The sequence below is a fragment of the Doryrhamphus excisus genome, chromosome 7 (genome assembly GCF_030265055.1).
Source record: "Doryrhamphus excisus isolate RoL2022-K1 chromosome 7, RoL_Dexc_1.0, whole genome shotgun sequence".
Lineage (NCBI taxonomy): Eukaryota > Metazoa > Chordata > Actinopteri > Syngnathiformes > Syngnathidae > Doryrhamphus > Doryrhamphus excisus.
The window spans coordinates 21,693,179-21,709,642 of NC_080472.1; the positions used below are offsets into that span (position 1 = coordinate 21,693,179).

Below are 16,464 nucleotides of genomic sequence, written 5' to 3' on the forward strand. Positions count from 1 at the left end.
CGTGATGGACACGTACGTACCAGAACAAACACGCCATCCACACGGGGGAGGGGCGGCCGATGGGGGGGGGATGAAAGTCTCTGTCAGTGTGCCCCCCCCCCCCCTTTCCTTCCAGCTTCACCGTCCAAGATGAGACAATTACTCCTACAGCCTCCGTAATTAACATCAGCCACGGGGAGGGGGGGGGGGGCGGCTAACGCTGTACTACTACTACTACTGCTACTACTACGACTACTACTCAGACACCGTCTCCAAGGACCCCCACCTCAGGGAACCTTCATCCCTCTGCCACCGCCTCCCCCACTGCTGCCGGTAGAGTATGTGAAGTATACGGATGCCCCAATACTTCATATACTCTACCTTCCTATATGTACTATACCTTCCTATACGTACTCTACACATACGTACTCTATACATACGTACTCTACCTTCTTATATGTACTCTACCTGCCTATACGTACTCTATACATACATACTCTACACATACGGACTCTACCTTCCTATATGTACTATACCTTCCTATACGTACTCTACACATACGTACTCTATACATACGTACTCTACCTTCTTATATGTACTCTACCTGCTTATACATACCCTACACATACGTACTCTACACATACGTACTCTACACATACGTATTCTACCTTCCTATACGTACTCTACACATACGTACTCTACCTTCCTATATGTACTCTACACAAACGTACTCTATACACACGTACTCTGCCTTCCTATATTTACTCTACCTTCCTATACGTACTCTATACATACGTACTCTACCTTCCTATATGTACTCTACCTTCCTATACATACTCTACACATACGTACTCTACCTTCCTATACGTACTCTACACATACGTACTCTACACATACGTACTCTACCTCCCTATATGTACTCTACACATACGTACTCTACCTTCCTATATGTACTCTACCTTCCTATACATACTCTACACATATGTACTCTACACATACGTACTCTACCTTCCTATACGTACTCTACCTTCCTATACGTACTCTACACATACGTACTCTACCTTCCTATATGTACTCTAACTTCCTATACGTACTCTACCTTCCTATATGTACTCTACCTTCCTATACGTACTCTACACATATGTACTCTATACATACAGACTCTACTTTCCTATAAGTGCTCTGCCGTCCTATACGCGCTCTACCGTCCTATACGTGTTCTATCGTCCTATACGTACTCTACCTTCCTATATGTACTCCGTACAAGTGAAATATGTATTTCATTCATCAATGGGATGCTCCCAGCTACGTGTAAAACTACATCATTCCATTGAGCGGCAGCCAGGAGGCACCGTTGATACTTTTCATGTCCTTTTTGCAGATCGGGTCCATAAATCAGCGGAAGAAAGACTTGAAATTGCGGGTGTTTACTATTATACTATTTCACCACGCCCTGGTGGCGCCTGGCAGTGAAACGCTACATGAATGCTGCAAAGCAGAGAGAAATAAAAAGGATCTTTTGGTATTCCCGACACCATAAAGATGCTGATGGCGTGTCGGATGTGTGACATATGGCAGCAGAAGTCGAGAAATAATGATTCAGGATGATTCCCCATGAAAAGGATGGCGTCCCTGGTTGTTCTCGGAGCGAGTACACGGAGGAGGACACTTGAAAAGGAGGGCCTGTCGGCCGGAATAAGAACGCCCTTTTGGCGACAAGAGTCTCTGGCCATGAATATTAAAGCTCTTGTCCTCCAGAGCTGCTCTGTGGACCCAATCAAGCGTCCCTCTTTGTCCTCTGCAGACATGAGCCACCACTCACAGAAGAGAGGCACCTGGGACTTAGTATGTAGAGCACTTCAAAAGCTTCGGAGGACATCATTAGCGGGGATAATGTCCAGAAAGAACAACACAGTGGAATGTGTCCACGTGGACGTGGTCCATTCAGCATCTAGCCAGGTTCTGACGGCTTTCTGCGCCCGTCGGGTGACAAAACCCCATCGAGCTTGGCCTCATTTTGGGGGACAAACATGAGGAAGAACCATAAATGTGCTTAGCATCACAGGATCCCTGCTTTCACTCAGACTATGCTATGCTAACCATGCTATGCTAACGGTCTTTCACTTGTATAGATCATTATTTCATCATCGTTATTTCACCTACACTGTCAGCACAGTGAGCAACTCCACACTGGCTCAGACCATGCTATGCTAACCATGCTATGCTAACCATGCTATGCTAATGGTCTTTCACTTGTATAGATCATTATCTCATCATCGTTATTCCACCTTCACTGTCAGCACAGTTAGCAACTCCACACTAGCTCAGACCATGCTATGCTAACAATGCTATGCTAACGGTCTTTCACTTGTATAGATCATTATCTCATCATCATTATTCCACCTACACCGTCAGCACAGTGAGCAACTCCACACTGGCTCAGACCATGCTATGCTAACCATGCTATGCTAACCATGCTATGCCAACGGTCTTTCACTTGTATAGATCATTATCTCATCGTCATTATTCCACCTACACCGTCAGCACAGTTAGCAACTCCACACTGGCTCGGACCATGCTACGCTAACCATGCTATGCTAACGGTCTTTCACTTGAATAGATTATTATCTCATCATCGTTATTCCACCTACACTGTCAGCACAGTGAGCAACTCCACACTGGCTCGGACCATGCTATGCTAACCATGCTATGCTAACGGTCTTTCACTTATATAGATCATTATCTCATCATCGTTATTCCACCTACACTGTCAGCACAGTGAGCAACTCCACACTGGCTCGGACCATGCTATGCTAACCATGCTATGCTAACGGTCTTTCACTTGTATAGATCATTATCTCATCGTCGTTATTCCACCTACACTGTCAGCACAGTTAGCAACTCCACACTGGCTCAGACCATGCTATGCTAACCATGCTATGCTAACCATGCTATGCTAATGGTCTTTCACTTGTATAGATTATTATCTCATCATCGTTATTCCACCTTCACTGTCAGCACAGTTAGCAACTCCACACTAGCTCAGACCATGCTATGCTAACAATGCTATGCTAACGGTCTTTCACTTGTATAGATCATTATCTCATCATCATTATTCCACCTACACCGTCAGCACAGTGAGCAACTCCACACTGGCTCAGACCATGCTATGCTAACCATGCTATGCTAACCATGCTATGCTAACGGTCTTTCACGTGTATAGATCATTATCTCATCATCGTTATTCCACCTACACCGTCAGCACAGTGAACAACTCCACACTGGCTCAGACCATGCTATGCTAACCATGCTATGCTAACGGTCTTTCACTTGTATAGATCATTATCTCATCGTCGTTATTCCACCTACACTGTCAGCACAGTTAGCAACTCCAACACTGGCTCAGACCATGCTATGCTAACCATGCTATGCTAACCATGCTATGCTAACGGTCTTTCACTTGTATAAATCATTATCTCATCATCGTTATTCCACCTACACTGTCAGCACAGTGAGCAACTCCACACTGGCTCGGACCATGCTATGCTAACCATGCTATGCTAACGGTCTTTCACTTGTATAGATCATTATCTCATCGTCATTATTCCACCGACACTGTCAGCACAGTGAGCAAATCCACACTGGCGCAGACCATGCTATGCTAACCATGCTACGCTAACGGTCTTTCACGTGTATAGATCATTATCTCATCGCCATTATTCCACCTACACTGTCAGCACAGTGAGCAACTCCACACTGGCTCAGACCATGCTATGCTAACGGTCTTTCACTTGTATAGATCATTATCTCATCATCATCATTCCACCTACACTGTCAGCACAGTAAGCAACTCCACACTGGCTCGGACCATGCTATGCTAACCATGCTATGCTAACGGTCTTTCACTTATATAGATCATTATCTCATCATCGTTATTCCACCGACACTGTCAACACAGTTAGCAACTGGAGCAACTATCTTGACATACTTTGACATGATCACGGCAAGACGGAGGGGTTCGAACCCACAACCTTAAGGTTGGAAGACGACCACTCTACCACCTGAACCACGCATGGATAGAAAGCTGGAGCTTCTTGGAATAGGTGTGTCCCATTAAATACATTCATTGGTGGCCTCTTTTGCCTGTTTGTATATCTTTACAACACAGAAAAGTACAAATACAAAAAAGTTTAGTTTCCATTTTTGCTGTTGTTTTCTTGTTTAATTGTATTATTGGAACATGTCATGTCATGGGCCAATCAAAACAAAACCAGCCCCCAGCTGCACGAAGTGCCAAGTGGGACCGAGAGTACACTACCATCAGCCTAGCGTCAAATATTCCAGGGAGACATTCCGAGATAAGGCTGTCACACGTAGCTCAGCAGGAAATGTGCAGATAACTATCCTGCCGCTGTCTGTCATTAAAATTGAAAAGATGGAGCATACGAGGGGTGGGGGGTGGTTGGTTCTGTGTCGGTGGGAATACAAACTCCAAGCAATGTAGGAAGTGTTTGATTAAAGTCTCGAACAAGACTTTAGTCCAGGTGGCAGGAAGCCAGTGGTCATCTGGCGCTAGGAAAGCTGCTAGTGACCAGGCCGTGATTCCTTTGGAACACCCCAAACCTAAGGCAGTGACAAACCCGATTCCGAGTGGTCCGAGTCTCACCAATCCATGGAAGTGCATGGGGACACTTCAGGCGACACCCCCCCCCCCAGTCCACATTCCCCACAATGACTCGCAGGAGTACCTCCACGTTGTCGCGGGTCTCGATGGGCCTGACTGAGGACAGGAACCCAAGACGAACTCTTGGGTGAAGACTCCGACTGACAGGAGAGAGAGAGACGTATGACGGGGAGAGAAAGGAAAAAAAAGAAATGAGAATTTTAGCAGCAAAGACTTTGACGTAGACGGGGAGTGGAAAGGGTTGCCATGGAAACCCCACCCTGCCTCCAACGAGCGAGGGAAGAGAAAGGGGGACGGATCAGATGGACGACAGTAATTGAGCTTTTGATGAAAAGCATCTTTGTGAGCCGACGTTGATGAAAGCGGGTAACTTTTCCACACGTCAGTTGGAGTACTTTGGGTTGGGATGGGTCCAGGATGGGTCCAGGATGGGTCCATCATGAAGACTTGTGTCACCTTCCATCCATCCATCCATCACACATCTGGACACACCTCAGTCACATGGAAAAGACGATCTAACCAATAACCGCGTATGGATGGATGGGACAAGCCGACTCTTCTCCCCGGGAGAATCAAACCCTCCATGAACTTGGGACGCGCCTGTCAGTTCACCATCATCACCTATCATATCAACTCCTCATCTTAGAAAACATATTTTGGACACATGGACTCCATGTCAATTTCTGGCTATAAATATACTGTACAGTATAGCATACATAGCATACGGTACATATGATAGCATGCCTACTAGCATCATCATACGGTACATATGATAGCATGTCTATTAGCATCATCATACGGTTCATATGATAGCATGTCTCTATTAGCATCATCATACGGTGCATATGATAGCATGTCTATTAGCATCATCATACGGTTCATATGATAGCATGTCTCTATTAGCATCATCATACGGTGCATATGATAGCATGTCTATTAGCATCATCATACGGTGCATATGATAGCATGTCTATTAGCGTCATCATACGATACATATGATGGCATGTCTATTAGCATCATCATACGGTACATATGATAGCATGACTCTATTAGCATCATCATACGGTACATATGATAGCATGTCTATTAGCATCATCATACAGTATATATGGTAGGATGTCTATTAGCATCATCATACGGTACATAATTGGCATGTCTATTAGCATGTCTATTAGCATCATCATACGGTACATATGATAGCATGTGTCTATTAGCATCATCATACGGTACATATGATAGCATGTCTATTAGCATCATCATACGGTACATATAATAGCATGTCTATATTAGGATCAGCATACGATAGCATGTCTATTAGCATCATCATATGGTAAATATGATAGCATGACTATTAGCATCATCATACGTTACATATGATAGCACGTCTCTATTAGCATCATCATACGGTACATATAATAGCATGTCTATTACCATCATCATACGATCTACATGATAGCATGTCTATTAGCATCATCATATGGCACGTCTCCATTAGCATCATCATACGGTACATATGATAGCATGTCTATTAGCATCATCATAAGGTACATATGATAGCATGTCTATTAGCATGTCTCTACTAGCATCATCATACGGTTCATATGATAGCATGTCTATTAGCATCATCATATGGTACATATGATAGCATGTCTATTAGCATCATCATATGGTGCATATGATAGCATGTCTATTGGCATCATCATACGGTGCATATGATAGCATGTCTATTAGCATCATCATAGCTGAACGGCGGGCGGGCGAGAAAGCAATGAAGCGCTAGGGAGGGATTCCCGTTCACCCCCCCCCCCCCACCCCCCACCTATCGCTCTCATCAGGTCTACGAGGATTACGCCATGATAGGCCTGATTTCACACGGACCCGGGCTATTAACGCTCTGCCCTTGGACTTCCAGCAGGCAATACTTCTAAGCTACCCCCCCCCCCCGGCTGGGTTCAAGTTCCTCGATTAGTATGAGAAGCAGCCACTCTCTACCTGTCTGCCCCCCCCCCCCCACCCAATGTCTCTTCTCCCCACTGAAGGGTGATGTTGGAATTGCTGTGATGAAGCACTTCAGATCTCTGGCATATTTATTATCATTTATGATCATTCCCTCTCAAGTTCCCACATTTATCTCAGCCATCTCAACAGGCGTACAGTTTCAAGATAAGCGCCCCCCCCCCCCAAACCCCCCCACCCCATCCAATGTTATCTTTTCAAATCTCAACACCAGCTGCACATAACAATAAAGCTCCGGGAAACAGAGCTGTTTAACTTTACAAAAAGTATGTGATGATTTAGCAAAAGGCCCATTTTGCCTTCAGCCAACATTTCCCACACGTGGCCGCCTCTGCCGTAATCTCCACGCCGCCAGTGATTGGTTGCATGTTACCATGTGACTAAGCCCCCATCACAATATACGGGACCACACGCAGGGGCTAAAATCACTAAATCCTTTTTGTGGATCTTTTTTTCATTTCCTCCACAAACTGAAAAAAAAATGGAGATTAGACAAAGAGAGTGATAAAAAAAAAAATAAAAAAAACATCCAAGACGCATCATGGATGTACATGTTACTAGTACTACACGCTCATCATGGATGTACACGTTACTAGTACTACACGCTCATCATGGATGTACACGTTACTAGTACTACACGCTCATCATGGATGTACACGTTACTAGTACTACACGCTCATCATGGATGTACACATTACTAGTACTACACGCTCATCATGGATGTACACGTTACTAGTACTACACGCTCATCATGGATGTACACGTTACTAGTACTACACGCTCATCATGGATGTACACGTTACTAGTACTACATGCTCATCATGGATGTACACGTTACTAGTACTACACGCTCATCATGGATGTACACGTTACTAGTACTACACGCTCATCATGAATGTACACGTTACTAGTACTACACGCTCATCATGGATGTACACATTACTAGTACTACACGCTCATCATGGATGTACACATTACTAGTACTACATGCTCATCATGAATGTATACGTTACTACACACTCATCATGGATGTACACGTTACTAATACTACACGCTCATCATGGATGTACACGTTACTAATACTACACGCTCATCATGAATGTACACATTACTAGTACTACATGTCCATCATGAATGTACACATTACTAGTACTACACGCTCATCATGAATGTACACGTTACTACACACTCATCATGAATGTACACGTTACTAGTACTACACAATCATCATGAATGTACACGTTACTAGTACTACACGCTCATCATGGATGTACATGTTACTAGTACTTCACGCCCATCATGAATGCACACGTTACTAGTACTACACGCTCATCATGGATATACACGTTACTAGTACTACACGCTCATCATGGATGTACACGTTACTAGTACTACACGCTCATCATGGATGTACACGTTACTAGTACTACACGCTCATCATGGATGTACACGTTACTAGTACTACACGCTCATCATGGATGTACACGTTACTAGTACTACACGCTCATCATGGATGCACACGTTACTAGTACTACATGTCCATCATGGATGCACACATTACTAGTACTACACGCTCATCATGGATGTACACATTACTAGTACTACAGGCTCATCATAAATATACACGTTACTAGTACTACACGCTCATCATGAATGTACACATTACTACACACTCATCATGAATGTACACATTACTAGTACTACATGCTCATCATAAATATACACGTTACTAGTACTACACGCTCATCATGAATGTACACATTACTACATGTTCATCATGGATGTACACATTACTAGTACTACACGCTCATCATGAATGTACACATTACTACACACTCATCATTAATGTACACATTACTAGTACTACACACCCATCATGGATGTACATGTTACTAGTACTTCACGCCCATCATGAATGTACACGCTACCAGTACTACACGGCCATCATGAATGTACACGCTAGTACACACTCACAGTACGTAGAGACAGCCACAAAACTTTGTTGTAGTTCTCTGATAACAGTAGCGTCCTATTAGCTTTGCCTTTTTAGCTCTTTGGATATCTTTCGAAGAGAACCACCTGATGTCTGCCCAGGTTTGGGATGATGATGGTCAAGGCCCCCCCACCCCCCCAAAAAAAAGAGCACCGGGCTCCGTTTTCCACCTCCGTTGTTTTCTTTCCATCCATCCTGTTCTATGCCGCTTATCCTCACGAGGGTCGCGGGTATGCTGGAGCCTACCCCAGCTGACTTTGGGCGAGAGGCGGGGTCCACCCTGTTTTGGTGTTTTTGTTAGGAAGTGTTGGCCTTGAACGCCGCTACTTGAGACGTTCCCCAGCTAAAAGGCGTCAGAGCTGCAAAGCGAGCGTTTATCAGGTCGCCTTTGCTTTTATTCGCCAACGCCTGCCAAGTTCCGTCACGTGACCTCATACTCGAACAGGAAGTTCTCGGGCAAAAAGCCGTCCATCCATCGTTCTTGGCTTAGCAATCAAGCGTCATTGTGCCGTTCAATTGCTTCGCTGCACGCAGCCCATTTCCCTTTTGTCTGTTTGCATGCTTTTCTTCTCCAATTTGTCTCCCCACCTCCTCCCCTCCTCCTCCCCTCCTCCTCCTCCTTCACCTCCTCCTCAATGCCTCTCAGCCAGCGGCCGCGACAAAAAAAAACACACAGAAATACGCAGTGCGCTTGAACGCCTCATCAGCACAGCAAGGAAGAAAGGAGACAGAAACAGAGTTGGCCATCATTCACACACAATTAGGCTCCTCCCAATCAATCAATCAATCAATCAATTAACCGGACAATAAATTAGACGTGCAGGGCGTGTTGGTTCTATAGCAGAGTGAACCCTCCTGTCAATCATTCAGTCAGTTGGTGCCCGGAGACTGAATTGACCACCGGTCCCGTGCACCGACTGACTGAATGATTGACAGGAGGGTTCACTCTGCTATAGAACCAACACGCCCCAGGTGTTGAGACATGTTGTCATCCAGCCTGAAACCACAATCATCAAACCCCAATCATCTGGCGACCTGAGTTCCACAGTTCTTCAGAAGGCAGCTCAGCGGGCTTAATGATGCAGCTAAGCTAATGCTAAGCTAACACACCGGTACGCTACAACCGTCACGGCTCCTTGAAGACGTAAACAAATGTTGAGCAAATCAACCCCCCTCCCCCAACGCCAACATTTTGGACTCACAGGGGATGGTGCGGAGGTAGAGGTTGTCCCGGATGATCTGCTGCAGCTCGTGGTCCACCGAGCCTTTTTGGAAGCGCAGGCTGAGGAAGCGGCACAGGTCCTGGTCGATCACGCCCCCTGGAGGAAGACACAGGAAGAAGACACAGTCACACGTCACGCTGAAGGAAAAGGAACCACCACTGGCCTGGGGGGGTGAAAAACGGGGACAGACGTTTGGGAATCTTAGAACAGAACGGATACCATCCCGATCCAGATGTGGAGGAGGTTCTAAGGAGGGCTTCTAAACGCAAAAAGAAGAAATGGAAGCGAGACGAAGAAAGAACTGATTGCAAAGATGCATTCAAGTGAAATCGGCCGTTTAAGATTGCAGCCTTGAAAAAGTCCAATGTTGTAGTTCTGTGTACTTGGAACCTGGTCCCGTGTACTTGGAACCTGGTCCCGTGTACTTGGAACCTGGTCCCGTGTACTTGGAACCTGGTCCCGTGTACTTGGAACCTGGTCCTGTGTACTTGGAACCTGGTCCTGTGTAATTGGAATCTGGTACCGTGTGCTTGGAACCTGGTCCTGTGTACTTAGAACCTGGTCCTGTGTACTTAGAATCTGGTCCTGTGTACTTGGAACCTGGTCCTGTGTAATTGGAATCTGGTACCGTGTGCTTGGAACCTGGTCCCGGTACTTAGAACCTGGTCCTGTGAGCCCAGTTCAGCCCCGGACTGGACTCATGGACCCAGGTCGGAGGTAAGTCACTACAGACTGACACTGCTGAACCTACTTAGAACCTGGTCCCGTGTGCTTGGAACCTGGTCCCGTGTGCTTGGAACCTGGTCTCGTGTGCTTGGAACCTGGTCCCGTGTACTTGGAACCTGGTCCCGTGTGCTTGGAACCTGGTCCCGTGTGCTTGGAACCTGGTCCCGTGTGCTTGGAACCTGGTCCCGTGTGCTTGGAACCTGGTCCCGTGTGCTTGGAACCTGGTCCCGTGTACTTAGAATCTGGTTCCGGTGTACTTGGAACCTGGTCCCGTGTACTTGGAACCTGGTCCCGTGTACTTGGAACCTGGTCCCGTGTACTTGGAACCTGGTCCCGTGCACTTAGAGCTTGGTCCTGTGTACTTAGAACCTGGTCCTGTGAGCCCAGTTCAGCCCAGGACTGGACTCATGGACCCAGGTCGGGGGTAAGTCACTATTGATGCTCTACACTGCTGATGGGATGTCATACAAAGTCAGGTCCAAATATCCCAACCATCCCTTTAAGATCCGATCCAAATATCCCAACCATCCCTTTAAGATCCGATCCAAATATCCCAACCATCCCTTGAAGATCCGATCCAAATATCCCAACCATCCCTTTAAGATCCGATCCAAATATCCCAACCATCCCTTTAAGATCCGATCCAAATATCCCAACCATCCCTTTAAGATCCGAGCCAGCAAAGCGAACATTTTTTTGGTCGTGGTCACGTTTTGGTCAGGAGGGTATCAGGTTATCAGCGTCCCACAAACCACCAAGGTTCCGATCCAGTATCTGTCCGAGGAGGCCATGGACCGGTGGAGGTGTTAACTGGGGAACATGTGCTGGGACGACACCCACTAATGGCCCGTAAAGCCCACCCCCTCCCTCTGTGGCAATCCAGGGAATCTCGCTGGCTCAGCATGGAAATAAAAGTGAAGACGGCGGCGACGGAGGATAAGCGAGATGAAGGTGAGGGCAGTCCCCAGTTGGGGGTGGGAGGGGGGGTTTGGGCATAGAACAAGCATCAACTTGACCCTTCCTGGGTTGTCCCCAAATCCATGGACGTGCTGGGATAATCACGTTTTTCCACGGATGGGGGCGAGAAGGAGAGGGAGGGCTCCACAAGGCATGGATGTCCTGGTCTGGAACCAGAAGGTGCAGGTGAGTCCATCATCTGAGGGCAACCTAGTTTAGAAGTTTCCAGGCGTAGATTGGCAGGCATTAATCAGCGCGCTCGTGCTCGTGTGATCCATCAGAGCCCGAGTCGTTTGCGGCATCCTAATGAAGGAAGCGGAATTGAAGCGGGCGAGTGCATCTGCGCCTCAGTCAAAGACGGCGAGCGGCGGCACGAGTGGCCAATTAGCATTTGCATGAGAAGAGCCGAGCAGGCGGGCGGTCTGCATGCTGAAAAGGTGTGTGCACACGCACGGGAATCAAACACACACACACACACACACACACAACAAACACACAAAATGTCACCTCTTGGAAAAGATAGCGTCCTCACGCCACGGCGTCCCCCGATGCGTCCCCGATGCGTCCGCTGTCGGAAAGGCCACGGCACATCGAGCTTTTCCCGCTGGTATTTTTGCCGGTCACCCAACTCAATCTCTTCTCGCTGCAATCGAGCCGCGACCAGTCAGCCTGCCAGCCAAGCACCCCCTCCCACTCCCATCACCGCTCACTCGCTCGGTGTGTGTGTGTGTGTGTGTGCGCTCGGTGGAAAAAGCCAGGAACGGGAAGAGGGGAGCGTGGAAAATAAGAGTGACAGGGAGGCGGCGAGGAGAGTGGATCAAGAGGAAGGGAAGGAAGAGTGAGAGGGAGAGGATCACACTGGGAGAGAGTCCTCTTTTCGACAAGATCCCAGACCTAGGGGCTCCCCCTGTCCACCAAAAGGGGGTACTACATGGCTCTCACGCTCTCCTCATCGCCGCTTCAGTGTCAACATCTTCCCCTGCAACTCCAGACTGGATAAGCTGTGGTTCTTCTAGGAGAAGCAGAACGACCGACTGATCCTACTGCCGGGCCTTGGACATGCAAACCCCCCCCCAACCCCCACCATCACCACCACATGGATCAATTCCTACAACCTTGTGACTGTGTGCCTTTTAGTAGCACACAGTGGGAATATTAGAATTATTATTATTATTAGAAACAAACAAAACAAAACAAAGTTGCATTTTTTTGTCAAATTAGGTTGGGGAAAAAAAGTGAAAATAAGGTGGTAATAAAGTCATAATATTAGGAAAAGAAACTTCATAACAACTCATATAGCATATCTTTACAATAGCGTGTGGTATCCTTTCATGGTCCACCACGTGGAAGAAGTGTGGACCTCTCCATCACACTTCCATGCTAGCTGTTTCCTCTCATGGATGGATGGATGGATGGATGGATGGATGGATGGATGGAAGGATGGATGAAGGAAGGATGCATGGATAGATAGATGGATGGAAGGATGGATGGAATGATGCATGGATAGCTAGATGGATGGAAATGTAGAAGGATGGATGGATGGATGCATGGATAGATAGATGGATGGAAATGTGGATGGACGGATGGATGGAAGGATGCATGGATAGCTAGAAGGATGGAAATGTAGAAGGATGGATGGATATGTGGATGGATGGATAGCTAGATGGATGGAAATGTAGAAGTATGGATGGATGGATAGATAGATGGATGGAAATGTGGATGGATGGACGGATGGATGGAAGGATGCATGGATAGCTTGATGGATGGAAATGTAGAAGGATGGATGGATATGTGGATGGATGGATGGATAGATGGATGGAAGGATAGATAGTAGATGGATGGATGGAAGGATGCATGGATGGATGATGGGATGCATGGATGGAAGGAAAGACAGATGGATGGACAGAAGAATGCATGGATGGATAGATGGATGGAAGGATGCATGGATGGATGGATGAAGGATAGATGGATGGACGGAAGGATGCATGGATGGATAGATGGATGGAGGGGATGCATGGATGGATAGAAGGACGGAAGGATGCATGGATGGAAGGATAGATGGATGGATGGAACGATAGATGGAGGGGATGCATGGATCCTTCCTGGATGATGGAAGGATGGATGGCATGCATGGATGGATAGATGGATGGATGGAGGGGATGCATGGATGGATAGAAGGACGGAAGGATGCATGGATGGAAGGATAGATAGATGGATGGAACGATAGATGGATGGATGGATAGGATGACTCAGAAGACCAGGCTTTTGTGCACTCAGCAGGTGCCATGCGTCGCCCCCCCCCGGGCGGCAAACCCATGCCTGCTTTGAGTCCAAAACAAGGCAGCAGCTGGTCCCTCCCCAGGGATGAAGATGCTACCAGCTAACTGTGCCACCAACTAGGTGTCTTTTCACGTTGCAAAAGTTTGCAACGCATTTATTTGCATGCAAGAAGACAGATGGGGACAAGGTGGAGAACACAGAAGGTTCTGGTTTTTAGGGGACCTTCCATTCGGGATGCGCCAATCAGGTTCCCTCAGGAGGCCAGACGTAACGTCATCCAAGACGCTTATCTCTCCACTCGCCACTCGCCACTCACTCATCACGAGGAGGATCTACCTCCTCCTGCCCAAGTGCCTCCTCGCCACCGCTGCTGCTTGAGTACACCAGGAATGAGCAAGCGAGTGCTTGGCAGCGCGGTTGCCTTGACAACAACACTACTTGACAACAACACTACTACCAACACTAATTGATGAGGCGGCCACAGCTGGCTAGCAAGAGGTGATTTAGCCAAATTTAGTGTCCCGTGTAGCCACCAGCACACAAAGACGCTAACAAAGGTATCCTGGCCTAATGTGGCTGTGTCGCCGTCACCGTGACAACACACTTCTCATTATATGTCGCCGGCGGCCCTTTTTAATTGAACTCATCCAGCCAAAGCTCAGGAGCATCGCAGTCTGCTCAGCTCGCCGCCGCACTCGCACTCTGATGGAAGGGAGCGTCCCAAATGTGACACTTTGTTGTCACGTGCGGGTGGAAGGGAATTGTGGGTAATGATGGAGCGACAGTGGAGAGAAGAGACCTTGAAGCCTTGTGGAAGCAACGGGGAGATTTATTTTTAACTAAGATACTTAAGATACAAATAAGGGTTGAACAATCCCACTGACATGACATTGATCTCCTCCTGTGGAAATGTCCACACATGATCAACGTAAATATGAAGGCAACACTTCTATCAATCATGAGAGCCCTCTGAACATGAAATAACACCCCTATAGTCACCTTTTCTCTCCTATTACCAATATAGTAGACAGAGAAAATCAGTTTCTACATTTTTCTTACAATTTCTCAATTTATTAGAGCGCTACGACATGAAATAACACCCCTACAGTCACCTGTTCACTCCAATTACCAATATAGTAGAAATAATAAGAGAAAATAAGACTGAGAAAATCTGTTTACCACCTTCTAAATACGATTTTTTAAATTATTAGAGCCCTACGACATGAAATAACACCCCTACAGTCACCTTTTCACTCCAATTACCAATATAGTAGACATAATAAGAGTAAATAAGACATAGAAAATCTGTTTGCAAACTTCTAAATACAATTTCTAAAATTATTAGAGCCCTACGACATGAAATAACACCCCTACAGTCACATTTTCACTCCAATTACCAATATAGTAGACATAATAAGAGAAAATAAGACAGAGAAAATCAGTTTACCACCTTCTAAATACAATTTCTAACATTATTAGAGCCCTCTAGACACGAAATAACACCCCTATAGTCACCTTTTCACCCCAATTACCAATATAGTAGACATAATAAGAGAAAATAAGATTGAGAAAATCTGTTTACCACCTTCTAAATACGATTTCAAAAATTATTAGAGCCCTATGATATGAAATAACACCCCTATAGTCACCTTTTCTCTCCTATTACCAACATAGTAGACAGAGAAAATCAGTTTACCACATTCTAAATACGCTTTCTAAATTTATTAGAGCCCTACGACATAAAATAACACCCCTACAGTCACCTTTTCAGTCCAATTACCAATATAGTAGACATAAGAGAAAATAAGACAGAGCAAATCAGTTTACCACCTTCTAAATACGATTTCTAAAATTATTAGAGCCCTACGACATGAAATAACACCCCTGCAGTCACCTTTTCAGTGCAATTACCAATATAGTAGACATAACAAGACAAAAAAAAGACATAAAAAAATCTGTTTGCAAACTTCTAAATAAAATTTCTAACATCGTGAGAGCCCTCTAAACATGATATAACACCCCTACAGTCACCTTTTAACTCCAATTACCAATATAGTAGACATAAGAGAAAATAAGACAAAGAAAATCAGTTTACCACCTTCTACATACGATTTCTAAAATTATTAGAGCCCTCAAGACATGGAATAACACCCCTACAGTCACATTTTCAGTCCAATTACCAATATAGTAGACATAATAAGACAAAAAAAGACATTAAAAAATCTGTTTGCAAACTTCTAAATAAAATTTCCAACATTGTGAGAGCCCTCTAAACATGATATAACACCCCTACAGTCACCATTTCTCTCCTATTACCAATATAGTAGACATAATAAGATAAAATAAGACAGAGCAAATCAGTTTACCACCTTCTAAATACAATTTCTAAAATTATTAGAACCTTACGACATGAAATAACACCCCTACAGTCACCTTTTCAGTCCAATTACCAATATAGTAGACATAATAAGACAAAAAAAAGACATAGAAAATCTGTTTGCAAACTTCTAAATAAAATTTCCAACATCGTGAGAGCCCTCTAAACATGAAATAACACCCCTACAGTCACATTTTCTCTCCTATTACCAATATAGTAGACATAAGAC

The 16,464-nt window shown here is 45.6% G+C and overlaps 1 protein-coding gene across 14 annotated transcripts in view; it reads right to left on the reverse strand.

Annotated features, from left to right (window-relative positions):
* Positions 1–16,464, reverse strand: part of magi2a (membrane associated guanylate kinase, WW and PDZ domain containing 2a) — a 98,165-nt gene that overhangs the window by 59,677 nt on the left and 22,024 nt on the right. For all 14 annotated transcript variants that reach the window (XM_058078162.1, XM_058078159.1, XM_058078158.1 and 11 more), the window contains one exon: positions 9,875–9,991. In XM_058078162.1, coding sequence (XP_057934145.1) covers positions 9,875–9,991 — 117 coding nt within the window. The remainder of the gene's footprint in view (positions 1–9,874; positions 9,992–16,464) is intronic.